Source organism: Lissotriton helveticus (assembly GCF_964261635.1).
Source record: "Lissotriton helveticus chromosome 1_1 unlocalized genomic scaffold, aLisHel1.1 SUPER_1_unloc_87, whole genome shotgun sequence".
NCBI lineage: Eukaryota > Metazoa > Chordata > Amphibia > Caudata > Salamandridae > Lissotriton > Lissotriton helveticus.
Window position 1 is genome coordinate 1 of NW_027611733.1, and position 16,985 is coordinate 16,985.

Sequence of the window (16,985 nt, forward strand, 5' to 3'; positions counted from 1 at the left end):
ATTATTGGATGATCAGATGTACTTGGATGTTTTTATTTCTAACTATACCTAAATAAATAAAACAAACAATGGGTATTTTATTTTAGTTCACATTGTGCTCGTCTCCCAGTATGTTTTGCTGGTATTTTGTATTTTTTTCCTAGGTTTAAAGAAATGAACAATCGCTGAGAACAGACACTTTTATAATTTTACAAATATCTGTTTTTTCTTCTTTCTTACCAATCCAGTCTTTTACCACCAACTTTTTATAATCTGGTATTCGAAGATTCCATATAATTTTATTATTTTGAGTAATTCCTTTATCTCAAAAGGACTGCAATTTTTTATTCCTGAGTATGTTCACAGACAGGATGTTGATGGCCTTAAATGTTTGCGTTTTTGCTGCACCTCTAGGATTACTTCCATGCTCGTTTCATTAAGGTGAGTTTTTGCTTATGGTATTCAAAGGATTAAAGGGGTGATAATCAGAAAAAGGTCTTCACTTGTTCAATGTACTTGAATGTTTTTCCCTTGGGTGTGTTTGCTGAAGGCCTATGTAGTAGAGATGACTAACTAAAGCTCTTCACACATTCACTGCACTTGAATAGTTTTTCCTGTGTGCAAACACTGGTGCTTTGTAGATGTGAAAATCAGCAAAAGCTCTTCAAGCATTAGCTGAACTTGAGTGGGTTTTCCTCTGTGTGTATTCACTGATGTCTTTGTAGGTTTGATAGTTGACAAAAGGTCCTCTCACATTGACTGCACTTGGCTTTTCCTCTGTATGTGTTTGCTGATGAGTCATCAATGTAGAAGATTTACTAAAACTACGTCCACATTCACTGCACTGATATGGTCTTTCCCCAGTGTGAGTTCTCTCATGCTGTTTTAGGTGTGCCGATTGACTAAAGCTCTTCTCACATTCACTGCATTTGAATGGCTTTTCCCCGGTGTGTGTTCGCTGATGATATCTTAATGTTGATAAGTTACTGAAACTACTTCCACATTCACTGCACTGATATGGTTTTTCCCCAGTGTGAGTTCTCTGATGCTGTTTTAGGTTTGTCAATTGACTAAAACTTTTCTCACATTCATTGCACTTGAATGGCTTCTCCCCTGTGTGTGTTCGCTGATGGCTTTGTAGGTATGATAACCGACGAAAGCACTTCACACATTCACTGCACTTGTATGGCTTTTCCCCTGTGTGCGTTCTCTGATGAATCCTGAGATATGAGGAGTTCCTAAAACGGCTTCCACATTCATTGCAATGGTATGGTTTTTCCTCTGTGTGTGTTCGCATATGATTTATTAATGTTGTGGATTCTCTAAAACTACAACCACAATCAGTGCATTTAAATGGTTTTTCCTCTGTGTGTGTCCGCTGATGAATCCTGAGTTTTGCCGATTCAGTAAAACTACTTCCACATTCACTGCAATGATATGGTTTTTCCCCTGTGTGTTTTCGTTGATGGCTTTGTAGGTGTGATAACTGACTAAAGCTCTTCAAACATTCAATGCATATGAAAGGTTTTTCTCCTGTGTGTATTCGCTGATGTTTCCTTAATGTTGACGATTGACTAAAACTACTTCCACATTCATTGCAGTGATATGGCTTTTCCCCGGTGTGTGTTCTCTGATGCTGTTTTAGGGTTGATAACCTACTAAAACTCTTCTCACATTCATTGCACTTGAATGGTTTTTCCCCTGTGTGCATTCTCTGATGAATCCTTAGCTTTGAGGAGTCACTAAAACTCCTTCCGCATGCATTGCAATGGTAAGATTTTCCCCTTGCGTGTTTTTGTAAATGTCTTTGTAGGCCTGATAATTGAATGAAGCTCTTCACACATTCACTGCAGTTGAATGATTTTTCCTCGGTGTGCGTTTGCTGACGGCACTTTAGTAGTGATGACAAACTAAAGCTTTCGCTGGATGTGTAATATTTTTCTTTCTTTGGATCAGGTATATATTTTTCTTCATCCTATGACTGCTTTTCCGGATGGGCCAACATGGTTGATAAAGCACTTGCGTTAGTCTCACATTCCTTGCAAGTGTGTGATATTTCAGAAATGTTCTTTCGGATTTAACAAAGTACAATTATCACTAAATGCCCTTCTTAGTGGCTGATTGTGTCTTTAGATTCAATAATGGTGTTGCGTGCTTGTGGATAAAGATTAATCATCCTACTGGTCACAACAAATTGGGAAAAAGTTTGTATTGTAGACAGTAGAACTTGTCTTTCCTTCACCCTTCAGTTGTCTGGCTCCACTCCATTGTGCTTTTCTCTGGTTGTTTAGTTAGAATGTGTTTGCAGTACACCTACAGCACTGAAAGGTGGGTTGTTATAATTGTGGACAGCAAAGCATTGCTGTAACCACATCCTACAGATCTCATGATAAAATGCTGTTATTGGACTTGTCTACAGGAGGTAGTTTGCCTTAATTCTCTAGAGTTCTTTTCTTCGTCTTGTTGCGTGGAGGTGCACAGCTCAGACTCTTACATCCACTGAACTGCCCTTGACTGCTTCTTCCAGGATCTGTTAGTTTATGCTCGGGGTCCTCTGTCTCGGACGTGAAGGATTTCTTTAATATTGGAGCTTATTTACTCTGGCTGTTTTTGCAGATTAACATCATTCTCTTCTTTATTCATAAACATTTTGTGCATTCAAGGGTTTTTGTCTGTTGAATGTAAAAAAATTAAAATTACTACATGGAAAGATAATGGAATTTGCATGCACAATATTTAACTGGCCATAAAAACATCTCTGCTGTACCATCTTTGAAACTTATCAAGGTTATTTCACTATAAACAGATATTTCAATAAACGTTCAGTTGAACATGTCACAACTTATTTATTTCAGAAAATGTGTTGATTTACCAGTGTTCGTAGAGTAAATTAGTAAAGAAAGAACACTTGCGTAGTTACAGCTTTCTGTAGCTGCATATAGTCAAGATTTGTTTTAAACGAGAACAGCACTTGGAGTAAGAGATGGACAGAAGACCTAAGGCAGTAGGCTGTAGCTCACAGTGTTGTGGCATTCATCGAATATTTGTGTACATGGATCTGGCTGGCTTCATTACCTGCTCCTACAATATGCTGTATGGCATTGGTTCATTGATACTTTTTATTTTATGGTGTAATGTACCTGGTCTGGAAACTTATAATGCGGATTACCGAAGGTGAAAATGGTATTGATTAAATGATTTTGGCAAGCGGGTAATCTATTTGAGGTTTAGCAATTGCTGAGGCCCAATGGTTGTGGACGTCCAATGTGCTGATTAGTTGAGAAAAACAAAACAAATGTATCCTTTGTGCTTAGCTAAGAATGGCAGATAAATTGAGCAGCATGAATAAATACAGTTGTCCAAGGTAAATGGTGTTGTCAGAAGAGCAGATAAACTGATGGTGCCACATTGGAGGGTGATGTTGATGGGTTAGTTACATGAGGGACATGGTGCACTAACCAGCATACAGGGCCAAAGAAGTATGCACTTTAGCTTTGCATCTAACTTTATGGCAGTCTTACAATGTTTCTGGGTAAGTTAATTTGTGGCACGTAGCACTAGTTTCCCTGTTGCCTGTGAAAACTGAACAAACTACAAGAGATACAGCAGATGATAAGCAACACGATGTGTGGTCGAAGGCAGCAGCTCTCAGACGCTGAACGCATTGAGCAACACCAGCCTGAAAGGTCAGACTTATTGTTTTCTTTAAAATTAATGATCTTTATACTCTAAACTCCAATAATTCATTCCAGTTCTATATCTGTCTTATTCAGAAATATTTGATTGATTTTGATAAGAAAGGCCCATGTTCTCCGTAAGAAGGGGCTTAATTCCAAAGGATGTATTGATTATGCAATTATGAGGGTATGCATGGACGGTAACTACGATGGTGGGTTGAAGAGAGTACTCCTGACTGAGCCAGCCCCGTTTAATGTCTTTAACAGAACTGGAGTACAACTGGCAGGGCCGTCTAAACATTAGTAGCCATCTACTGACTCAAAAGCATAAATTGCTTAAATGTGTACTGGCAGTGTCCATTTCTGTAGAGGCAGCATAGTGGGGAATGGATCATGGTGGGGCACTGATCCAGCAAAGCCTCATTAAAAAGTTGGAACAGAGATATATTTAGATACCTCTTTGATGGCCTACTGTGAGGATACAAAGGTCACATACAGAACAGACCAGCGACTAGGGATGCGGCCAGGTAATTGGAAAATAACTGCCGAGTTGCAAAGGAAAACAACAGCTTCATGCCATAATCAGACAGTGGGGGGTTGTTAGAAAAACAGTGAAAACACCACACAAAAAGATCCTACACCAGCTTATACAAATAAAGCTAAATGTAATAAAGCATGACAAAAATCGAATTAGTAGAACTGGAGATATTGAACATTAAAGTGTTTAGAGTAAATGGCGCCAAAAGAGTAAAGTACTTGCTGAAGCTATCTGGTCACGGCAGATCGGGACACAGTAACATGTTCAGGCTGACCGCTACAGAGTATGTGTCGGCTACAGGGACCAGTTATGCTTGCTGAACAGAGTACCTTAAATCCACTTTGCGGAGCCTTCTGTGGATCCGCGTAGAACATGAGTCGTGCAGCTGAGGCGGTGCATCGGAACGGAGATGTGGCGTGCCTGCACTGTGAGGTTCTGTTGCGTCATCATCAATGACGGCTTGCAATGCGAAGTCCAAGTCGGAGATGTGCTGCGCAGTTGGTGAGCTGTATCAGTTCAGAGGAGCTGTGGGGCTGCAATGCGGAGTCCATCGCTGAGGCTGCCGTCGGTGGGGGATGTGAGGGCCTGTGTAGGGGATGTGTCACACAGCGGCCGTTCTGATGCAGTCTCAGGCTTCGATGCAGTTTTTTTGCAGCGGTTCCGATCCATGTAGTGCAGTGATGGGTTGGCTCCGCTTGGGTTTGAGCCGCACAGCAGAAATGTGTTGGTTCTTCTGGATCCACAGAGGCTAGCAGAGTACCTTAGGCCCACTTTGAAGTGTCCTGGACTTGGTTGACAGAACTTGGCAGGAAAGAATCGCAGACGGTAGAGTCCAAGTGCAGATGCAAGGTTGGGTTGTTGAAAGCATGTTATGTCCCCGAGGCTTCAGTTCAGGAGGACAGCCAACCAGCCGTTGGAGACACTCTGGGTTCTGGGTTCAAGCAATGCAGGTCCAGTCCTTCCTACTCAGGCAAGAGGGCAGTAGGCAACAGGTATGCACAGATATGCAGGAGTCCAGCAGAGAGGCAGACCTTCAGCAGCACAGCAGCCCTTCTTCCTGGCACAGTATCCACAGGTTCAGAAGCATACTGAAGGAGTGGTATCAGAGATGGTTCTTTTATACACACACCTTTGAAGTGGGAAGAAGCTTCATGACGCTTGCCCTTGAAGTACACAGATGCCCTGTTTTTCCTACTGTGGCTCCACACTAAACTTTAGGGAGTATGCAGACCTTTGTGTGCACACAGGATACAACCTATTCAGGTGTAAGTGAGGCTGGGCCCAGCTGCTTCCTCCCATCCTGCTAGCGATGGCCCATCCAGTCAAACGTTCGCTCCCATTATTTGTGACTGTGTAGGAGGAATACAGAAAGCCCCACTGCCAACTTCACCCAGTCATGTGACCAGAGACAGGTTGCAGGCACCAAATGGCTAGGGCAGGAAAATGCAAACTTTCTATAAAGGGATAAAGCTGTTCTGTTGTATGTCGCAATTCCTTAGTGTGAAAAGATGGTGTCTAGAATATATCACCAATGTATGCAGATCAATATATGGTCTCAAAAATTATTTAAACAATATACACAACATAGATCGAATGTGGCCCTATATTAAACCAATATTTAACACACCCATGGTACAATCAATAATAATCTAGACAACACATGAATAACTAATAAATATTTTGTATATTCCAAATCATATACTCAAATAACATACACAATTTTCTTTATATATGGCTGTCACGGACACACAAATATCGAACAATGTGACTGATGACACAACATGCAAAAATGCTTGATACAACACAAAAAAATGCACATGAAACAAATAAAGAAATGTCTATCCTTATTGTGTCAACTGGCTCAACATACACCCTATCTCATCATTCATTTCATTAGCGATGGTTGACCACGATCATGGACCAATAAGATGTCGTCGATGTTTCGACCCTGGTGTGTTAGTGTATACAAATCACGGCAGGTTTTCCTCAGGACTAGTAAATTAACTAAAGCCTGTACGGGGGAAAGAAAGCCTCATTCAAGAATGGTGTGTGTTATCCAATAAAATTAATTCAAAAACATATGGAGGACTCCAAATTGACTCACCTAGCTGTAACCAGATTATGTGGGAACAGGGTTCCTCCAGGATAGGCTGGAGCCCATAGCAAGGCATCAACCAGTATTGAGACTGATATCTTCCAACTAGGGAAATTATTCTAAAAAGCAGAGATCCCTGTGGGATAAAATGTATTATCATGAATACTTGGTTTATAATGCCCAAGGAAATGCGTCTGAGACATAGTGGGACATGAAACGCTCACCGTTTGAGAGCGCAAGAAACCTCTGTTGCCGATATCTACTACATGGTAATTCTTCCTCCTTACACGATAGCGGCCCCACTGGCACTCACTGGGACCTAATCTGAGTACCTTTCGGTCTCTGTAATCTTGATTTTAATACTGTTTTAAACAAAGTGGTGGTGTGCTCCTAATCAATAAAACACTTAATATGTCAATGTACAGTTGCCTGGGAAAGGGGGAAGCCTTTATCCAAGTGCAAACAGTTTTCTGAACATTTGCCAAAGATCACACACTGTAGCTAAGTTGAGCAATGTTAGAAGTTTGGTGCTTAAATTTAACAGCTGCTAACCTAGCCAACAGAGTATAACTTCACTAGCATGATGTATTGTATGCCAACACTAGGTCAACATCAGGAAAGTTTACCTCAGATATACCATTAATGAAGAAATGTAAAAAGGATTGAGACCCTTTTTAATGCAGGGCATACAATTGGCTTCTTAACAGTGGTCACATAGAACTTGAGGAGGGAGTGTGGTGAGTCTGAAGGTGCCCTGTTACTCTTCTGGCCTGATGTTGATAGATTAACAGGGCCCTGGAGTCCCGCACATCAGTAAAGCTTAGACAAGCTTTGTTTTCAGACTTTAAACACCTCCCTGTGTCTCACAGTCTTTCCTTGGACTTTGATTGGGCTTCTTAGTCTGCTGCCTCTAATGTGCTCAATCAACGACACCTCACAAAGGTTGTAACATTTAGAGAGGACCTCAAATCGCAAGATTTAACCTCGATGCAGGCAGCAGTGAAGTTATTCATCTGCTCAAAACATACTGTCTGCAAAGCACGGAAATACAAGCAGAAGGTCTTGTAAGGGGCAACTAAATATAGAAACAACACATATTAGAGTGCTATGAGTAGAGGCACTATGTAGGATAACATGAATGCTTTTTATATAGAGTGCTTTACAGTAACCATAAACTCTGGTTTGAAACCAAAAAGGCATCAAAACGAGCCCATGCCGTGCCTAAGGAACCCAACACTTTTAGCCACATACAATATTCATATCTTTTCTAGCTCCACAGCAACCTCCTGAACCATCTCTTGCCATGTCCAACCCTTTCCTTGTTATTGCACTCAAATAAATCCTTACCTTGCTGACAGTGTAACCTCACTACCAAGCCTCCAGGACCCAAACTCACATCTCTTCTCCCCCCTCCGAAGCCCGCTGCTATTCTTTTGGTTCACAGTCTAGCTCCCTCGTCATGTCTAAATCTATAACTCAACTCTCAATCATCCCTCCCTCTTCTCGAACCACCGACCTAACAGTAGCTCCACATGTAACCGCGAAGCCATCAGCGGCTTCCACTGTGACACCTAAACCATCTCTAGCCGAGAATCCCTGGCTCCATTCACAAATTCTAGACTACCAAAGGCTCACTCAGTAACTCCCACCCCCATCCCAAAGGTAACACTAGCTCCCTGCAGAACCCATCAGTAACAAGGGGCTCCTTGTGTAAGCCATACATTTAATGATTAAAAAGTGGGGGGGAGGGGTGTGTGTGAGTGTGTGTACGTGTGTGCATGTGTGTGTGTGTGTGTGTGTGTGTGTGTGTGTTTCTCTCTCTCTCACTCTCTCTCTCAAAGCATGGTGGGATAATGTGCTGTAATGGAAGAATCAGACAATCACTTGCATTTACCCTCCCTAGATTAAGCCACAGGCTTTGATGGATTCCTGAAGTGTTGTTAAACTTGTTTTTAGCTGCTGTCCATGGTCAGACACCACCACAGTTTGAAATGCACTTGACTCAGACGAAAGATGCTTTCAGTTTTTTAGATGTTGGAAACTGATGTCACCTCATGCTAAACGGTGGGCAAGTGTGTGAGTGTAGATTACTTTCTCTCCCCCAAAGCTACTTTCCTGTGTAACTTCTCTTCTTGTATTTGCCCTAACATTCCCACTATTCCCTATCTCCACCTCTCCCCATATTATCTCCCTATGACTCAACCTACCACCCTTTCTTACAGCTGCCCATGCTGTCTTCCTCTCTTGCGTAAAGTGGCACACTTCCACCAAGTAAAGTGGCACACTTCCGCCAAGTAAAGTGGCACACTTCCACCAAGTAAAGTGGCACACTTCCGCCAAGTAACCTCATCACCTGTCTCGTGGATGACCATCTGGGACAAAAGGCTAAAGCATGTGTGCACAGCTCAATGTAAAACCGATACACAGGCCACTGTGTATGTTTGTTTCTCATACGCCTACCCTGCACCCAGCTCAGTAACATGCCCCAGCATCCGGTAAATAGCTCTTCAGCCGGGGATTCTTTTGAGCATGTTAAGCAGCTTCAGCGTGATTTTATTAATTAGACTATTTGTGCTTTTTTTGCTTGGAGATATGTCCTGCCAGTCGCCTTCTGCATGCATTCATTGGCTCCTACCTTAACCACAGTGTGCATGAGTTAGGAAAAGCCAGTCTTGAGGATCCATTTTTTAACACCTTACTGGTAAGTGAGAAGTAATTGGGCCAAACCATACTCTAAACCGTATTAAGTAAAACATTTGATGTTCTGATCGAGAGGCACCTTTGGTTTCTGTCTGACATAGATGGTTGAGGACAGTGATCTGTATTTTCTTACAAAGCACATAGCCATCACGGAAGGATGACTATTATGACAAATACTGACCACTCAAGATGGAATCATTGGGCCAGATGCATTAAATGGTTTTGCCCATTCTGTGTCTATGGGAAAATGTGTTCATGCATATGACCCATTGTGTTAAAGTTACTGCCGAAGTCTAATTCTGTCACAGCACTGTGGTAAGTATTAGCGGTGAAACCTCGCGGCTCCAACCACAACCGTTTTGATGGCAATGCCATATTTTCCGATACCATGTTCATACTGACAATGCAGGATTCATCCAGCGGTGTATCATAAACATATAAACACATTTCCATAGACAGAATTCCTTACAGTTTGTACCAAGGAACATCAAAAGCCTGCTAGGAAAAGACAAGATTGATAAGAATTTCCCTTCCTTAGCCCTGATACCGGCTAATCACGAGTGTAGCCATTTCATACTTGAGCATTGCTACACAACTTGTTCTTGTATCAGTTGTGCCTCGCTAGCACAGGCCAAGAAAATGGCTCTGGGGTCTAATCAAGCCCTCTAAGACTCTCACCTAGCACTCTCCTTTGGGTAGTTTTATCGCCCTTTTTGTGCGTCTGTAAAATAAAATGAGGTCTTGTTCGTTGACGATCCTATAAACTCATCACCAAGTATCACAGTAAGTTCAGTTTGGGACTGCTGGTAAGACTGCGATACCTCAGTCATAAACCTATCTACCCCGCTGCTTGCCCCACAGTGAGGTCAGGCTGGGGTACACCAATGAGTTTTCCTTATGGCCATTATGTATTGCAATGTCAGTTATTCAAATGAGAATCCTGCACACCTTGTGAGATGATACTTTGCAGTAAGTCTTAATGAAATCTTCAGAACTGTCTCCTAAGAAAGGAGTACTCGCACCCCTGCTCTTGTCTGATCTATTAGAAAAGCTAACCTTCACATTGCCGGAGAAAACAGAGCTGTACTTGAGATACACTCAAACATGCATGTCCATTTCTGACTTACGGCTGGATCACAGATGTTTTGTAAATACCAGCTTGGGTTTGAAATGTTTGTTACTGCATTTTATTGCTTTGCAATACCTTATGAAAATGTATACTGTGTAAATATATGATACAGATTTTCCAGTACAGTGGACACCATGTCATTTTATAGAACTTTTTTTCCTCAAGCGAAAGCTTCACTGTGTAAAGTCAATATTGTCATAGTCCGCACTACACATAAGAGGTACATTTTTTTGGAAGCCCGTATAATTGATTTATGAAGTAGGCCAGGCAAATTGATTTATGTGCAATGATAGTAGATTTCTGTAGCTTATTGTCCCTTGGACAACTAGATTTGTAAAATATTTCCACATCCCAGATAGGGTCACACTCTATCTGCGTTGTGCATTTTGTTTCCTTAATTTTCCAGGCCACATATTGATCTGCATACATTGGTGACATATTCTAGAACTAACTTTTCACGCAAAGCAATTGCAACACCCAACTGAACACATTGTAGCCAATATAATTAAATAACCAGGTTCTGATGGACAAGGGGCAACCCCATTATTTTGTAAGGTAACTTTCTATAAGTGGCATTTTCAGAATTGTAATTTAAAATTCGACATCAACATGAGTTAGGATTTTAATTCAGGATTCCAGAGACACCAAACTTAAACCAAATATCTCTTACCATTAGGAAATTACACTTCTAAAATGTAACACGGTAACTCCAATGTTATCGCTGTAGTAAAAAACAAATGTAAGAGCTTTTCACTGCCAGGACACGTAAAACATAAAAGTACATGCCCAACTTTTTAAATACTGCACCCAGCTCTTGGGGCTATCCAGGGACAACCTTAGGGGTAACTTACATGTATTAACAAGTACTGGCTTAGCCAATAGGTCTCACCAGCTTCAAAAGAGACCTTAAAATACACTTTCTCACTAAATATTGAGGAAATTAATTCCCTGCTCTCCTTTCTGACTACTTTCCCTCCTCCTTACTCAGGCAACTCCGCCTACCTATCGCACTCACACACCCCTCTCATGACACCCTCCACACCCCTCTCTCCTCCCTTACCAACCCATTCTTTTCTCAATCCCTCCCCTTTTCGCCTTCCTATATTCTCTCACACCCTACCAAGTCTGCTGAGCCCTCCTTGGTATACTGTAAAATTGTTATCAATAATGACATTCTTGTTCTTTTAATTGGTTTTTGTTTACCTTCTACTCACTCATCTCACTACGTACTCTAAATTTTTCTTTTTGCTCTGTCAGACCAACCTGTAGAATTTGTTTCGCTCATAACAATTGTTGCTTTCTTGTTTATAACCTTGCAAATGTAAAGTGCTCTGATACCCTCGGTGGAGCTAGCGCTAAATAACCTTGAAAATAAACCTTTGGGACCTTATAAGTGATTAACCAGAGCTATTGACTTTGTCAATGTTTTTAAGCTATGTTACCCAAGTAGACAGATATGCCTAAGTAGAAATGAGAGAGTTTGATGTACCCAACAATTGAAGTTCTTGTTAGTGTGGATTAAATGATACACAAACCCTAATGCAAAAGCAGATGTTAAAAGTGCTTGTGCCTGAAGCAGAGACCCTGAAGTTTGCAAACTTAGTTTGGTGTGGGTGCAAATCCTGCATTGTCGATTTTTGACGAGTTGCACTACCACTGCTGAAACAATGCCAATGGATGCAGCAATGGGTGAGGTGGACTGGCCTCAAGGGTCCTGTGACCTCAGTGCCAAAGTCACTGTCGCTATAGGGTGTGCTGCTTCATAGACCTGCCTGCAAGACTGGAGGTGAACTTCGGTATGGATTGTGGTAACCTTTAAGGTTAACCCATACCAGCCACTTCTAAGGTCCACCTACTGGTGCTAAGACACTAGGGATTCTAAGGTCCAGCGGGCCTTCTAAGGTCTAGCATGGGAATATGCTCCCTAAAGAGAATGGTCTGGTGGTCTGGTAGTGAATGCTGAACCTGGTTCACCAGTTCCAAATTCGGCATCTCTGGCCATAGAGCCAAATTCTCACCCCCACTGAACACCATACTGCCCCACTGAGAAAAAACTTGCACTGCCTTTACCCACAACCCAATTGTGCCCCGCTATAAGCACCTGGATGCGACTCATTTCAAATTATGCACTAGACAAGAGCAATATGCTTCCTGAAAAAAGAAAAGTAATAACCTCCTGGAAAAGCAAACACTTATAGGGAATGCAAGATTAAGTAAAGCATGTGTAATATAAACAGAAACAACATGGTTACCTCAACACTTTTACACTCACTATTTAGAAATCAAAGAGTGTTTTTGCCTGAAAAGTAAACACAGGGTCTGGAAGGGACCCGTTTCAATGTCCATTGCTTATATCCTTACATCCTTCCAAAACATAAATAGTATGATTTAAAAAGACCACATCTCCGAAGACAGAGCTGTGGTACACATTTTATAAACTAAACAGTCGTTAAGGATTGCATTAAACATTTTCCATTCCACGCACCAACAGAAAGACGAGAAAACAAAAGTATTGTTTCACTGGCAAACTCCGTGAAGTGGCGCTAATGTGTTTAGGTGTGAAAAAAAACAATCTGGCCACTTTTCGACCCCTCTGTTTTGCTTTACTTTTTTCTTTCCATCCCGAGGCTGCACTTTGGAATAGAAAAATTTGAGAACTAGACGACATTTCCGGCAAAAGTGTTTCTCTTTTGGGTCCCTTTCACAGGTGAACAAATGAAGGAAACTAGAGGAAAGAGAGGGTAAGCGTCGTTTCTTGAAGTCACGCTTTCATTCAGCAACTAAGGAAGAGCGAGACAGAGACAGAGAGAGGGAAGAAGAGGAAGAAATGAGGGGGCTGCTGACCGCGGCAGAGCAGGAGAAACGCACACTCTCCTTGTCAGAGTAGAAGGCAGAAGTGCCTCTTTCTGGTCAGACACACCCAGGCGCGGCCTGCGCGTCGATGGGTGCGTGAGTCCAATCTCAGCAACAATGAGAATGTAAATTTCTCCCAAGCGTGCAGGTAAAGAAGTGTGGTGGCAAAGATTCCTCACAGTGCAGTATAAAGCAGTGCAGTGATAATCCATCTCTCTTAGTGCAGTAAACATCAGTGCAGTGTACACATTTTCACAATGAATGCCCCCCTGTAGTGCAGTACAAAGCTGTCCATTGTGAACATAGTCCTCATAGTGTAGTAAAAGTAGTCCAGTGTGCAAAGATGTCTCACAGTGTAGTAAAAAGTAGTACGGTTCACATAGATTTCTCATACAGTATTAAAAGTCATGCAGTGTGCACAGAATTAAAGATTAAGCTGTAAATACCTCCGTGTGCAGTGAAATGCAAAGTAACATGCAGCATTTCCCAGAGAGCAGTAAAAAGCAGCACAGTACGCACAGATGTTTTATATAGTAAAGTAAACAAGCATTTGCAATGCAATAGGTCTCGCATTAGGAAAGTTTGAGCTATTGGTATTGTAAATGACACATTTTTTATTTACGTTTTGTTTTTGAAAATATCGAAATTAATAGCTTTGTCATTTACAATGCCAATAGTTATAACTTTTGTAAATGTGACACCTATAGCATTTGTAATGTAATATGTGTTGTATTTACGTCACTTACATGTATTGATATTACAAATAACAATGGCTTTAAATTATTTTTCAATAATTAACCCCTTGACCGCGGCGAAAATTCCGCCACGGTTCGGGTGATTTATGGCATGGGCGTGGTTCGGACGGCCCCCGGCCATCCTCCGCACACGCCCACCGTGACGTTGGACGGCCGCCGGCCGTCCGACGCATGGAAGGGGTTAATACTTAAATAAAAGTTATTGTAATTTAAAATGGCAATATCATAAAGTTTTGTTAATAACTTCTGTGAAGATTATGTTCAGTGTATTCTATTGTGATGAAAATCCAAGAACAGAAGTGAAATATTAACATCTTTTTGTTACCTTTGTAATAAAGCTTGAAACATTGAGAGAACATATTTGAACTAGGTGTTGTTGAATGGATGCACAGATTGTATAAGCAGTGCAACTCAAAAACTATGTCACAATACAAAGGGGAAAATATTCTCTTTATCAATGACATAATATACAAAGTGCCAGAAGGAATGAGGGAAGGCCGTTTTTAGACTGCAGTGGACCGGGGGATTTCTTAGGAGGCTGGAGGCTGATCAAAGTGTTTTCAAGGCTGGAGAGACTGCCTGCCTCACACCAGCCTTGTAGCAGTAGGTGTCTCTGCCTATGAACCCCTGCCAGCAACCCTACCTCTCATCGAGATGCAGTTCTCCATCCCCAAAGAGGCGTCTCCCATGGCTAGAAATCCAATGGTTTAAGAGGAACAGGTAAGAGGGACAGGAGCATAGGCAGATGGTGCGCGGCACAAGGCTGTAATAATCTCTTTCCTCCCGTTTCTATTGCAATTCTCTAACAAGTGCAACTGGGCAGGTGTAAAGTGCTCTGATCCTTCGAGTCAAGTTCGAGCTATGTAAAAAAACTGTAAAAAAAAACAAAAAACTCGGAAGCAACATATTTTAACAGCTGTGATCAATGGTGCATGTTGAGGATCACAAGACAACGCTGTACGAAGTATGGTGGCTCAGCAGACTAATGTTGGACATCCTGGGAACAGGTACATAAAATGCGCGGCATTTAGTTGGCTATCAATAAACATCGTAAATTTCACTTGCAAGAAATCCAAAGGCGAACGTACCCTGTACAAGTAAAGGTGATGTTGACATAGTATAAAATCGTTGAGTTTTCACGACAATACTAAACAAGCAAACTCACCGCCGCAGCCCGGCTTCAACAGGAAGCCAGGCAACCTTTGTTGGGACGGGGGTGGGGCCGGACAAATACAGGAAGCAGACAGGATCCGTGCTGATGTGCCCACCGGAAGATTTGCGTCTCAGCTAGCGGGGCTCCCGTGCTCGTGGAGAGCCCCGCGGCCCCCGCCTGTTAACAAGAATGACCCGCTGGCTGCCGAGGGACACGCAACAAGAACCTGGTGAGTGGGGTGTGAGGGGGATGTGAGCGCGCGTGGGTCTGTGTGTGCACGTGTGTGTGTATGCGTGTGTATGCATGCGTGTGTGTGTGTTAAAAGAGCCCGATGACCGTGGAGGGGGGTGTACGCAAGTGTCTGTCTGCACCCAGCCCTACACGTCTTGAGAAACACAAACCCGAAAGCGAAACAGCGCACACACAGCAAACAGCCAGCAGGAAAAGCGCGATCACGAGGACAAATCTGAGACAGCAAAGGCGCGTGGCCGAACGCTGTCTCAGATTCCCAGGAAAACGGAAAACAATAGTTGTCGAGCTAGACTGCATGCTACGCATGCGCAACTCTAGCTCGACCTAAAAACAGCTTATAGTGTACAGAGATCTCAGAATGCAGTAAACAGAAGTGCATTGCGCATTGATTTCTCCGAGTATAGGAAAAAGCAGTATAGCGTACACTGATTTCTCATAGTGTAGGAAGCAGACGTGCTAAATGCACAGATTTTTTGTAAGTGCAGTAAACAGCAGTGTGCAATGCTTTATAATAGTGCATTAAAAAGCAGTTTTGTGTGGATACTATTTTCAGACTATAGTATTCAACAGTGCAGTGTACACAGGTTTCTCATAGTGCAATAAACATCATTGCAGTGTTCATATATTCCTCATAGTATTGTAAAAAGCAGTGCGGCATGCACACATTTGTCAGTGTAGTAAAAAGCAATGCAGTACATGTATTTTTCACAGGACAGTAAAAAGCAGAGCAGTGTGCTCTACTTCCTCACAATGTAGTGAGATGCACTGTTCAGAGATTTCTCATAGTGTAGTACAAATCAGTGCAGTACACAGACTTGTCATAGTGCGCAGTGTGTACAGATTCCTAATAGTGCAGTAAAAGCAGTGCAGAATGTAAAGATATCTCATATTGCAGTAATAAAAAGCAGTGTAGTGTGCAGATCCCTCACAGTTCAGGAGGATGCCGTACACAAACCATCCCTTTAACACAAATGATGATCCGAAAAAAAACCTGTAGAGTGCCGCCCGACCCTGTAAGCACGACAACCCTGAGGGAAGGAAGGAAAGCCTGCCAGAGCCCCCTCACCGCCCCCTCCTCCGGATAGAAGAACCCAACTCAGCCCCAGGTGCCCCCGGATAGAAGAGCTCAGCTCAGCCCCAGGGGCCCCCGGATAGAAAAGCCCAGCCCCAGAGGCCCCAGATAGAAGAGCCAGCTCAACCCCGGGGGCCCCTGGATAGAAGAGCCCTGGATCCTCCCCCCAGGGGCCCCTGGATAGAAGAGTCCAGCTCAGCCCCAGGGCCCCGGATAGAAGAGCCCAGCTCAGCCCCAGGGGCCCCAGATAGAAGAGCTCAGCTCAGCCAGAGGGGCCCCAGATAGAAGAGCCGAGCTCAGCCCCAGGGCCCCCAGATAGAAGAGCCCAGCTCAGCCCCAGGGGCCCCCGAATATAAGAGCCCAGCTCAGCCCCTGGGCCCCAGATAGAAGAGCCCAGCTCATCTCCCCAGGGGCCCCCGGATAGAAGAGCCCAGCTCAGCACCAGGGCCCCGGATAGAAGAACCCAGCTCAGCCCAAGGGGCCCCGAATAGAAGAGCCCAGGTCAGCCCCAGGGGCCCTAGATAGAAGAGCCCAGCTCAGCCCCAGGGGCCCCAGATAGAAGAGCACAGCTCAGCCCCAGGGGCCGCGGAAAGAAGAGCTCAGCCCCATGGGCCCCAGATAGAAGAGTCCAGCTCAGCCCAAGGGGTACGCGGCTAGAAGAGCCCAGCTCAGCCCCAGGGGCCCCGGGATAGAAGAGCCCTGCTCAGCCCCAGGGCCCCTGGATAGAAGGGCCCAGCTCAGCACCAGGGGCCCCGGATAGAAGAGCCCAGCTCAGCCCAAGG

At 43.3% G+C, this 16,985-nt stretch overlaps 1 protein-coding gene across 1 annotated transcript in view; it reads right to left on the reverse strand.

Annotated features, from left to right (window-relative positions):
• Positions 1-27: 27 nt before the first annotated feature.
• Positions 28-16,985, reverse strand: part of LOC144806566 (uncharacterized) — a 145,276-nt gene continuing 128,318 nt past the window's right edge. Inside the window, exon 3 of the mRNA XM_078672901.1 lies at positions 28-1,954. Coding sequence (XP_078529027.1) covers positions 644-1,954 — 1,311 coding nt within the window. The 3' untranslated portion in view covers positions 28-643. The remainder of the gene's footprint in view (positions 1,955-16,985) is intronic.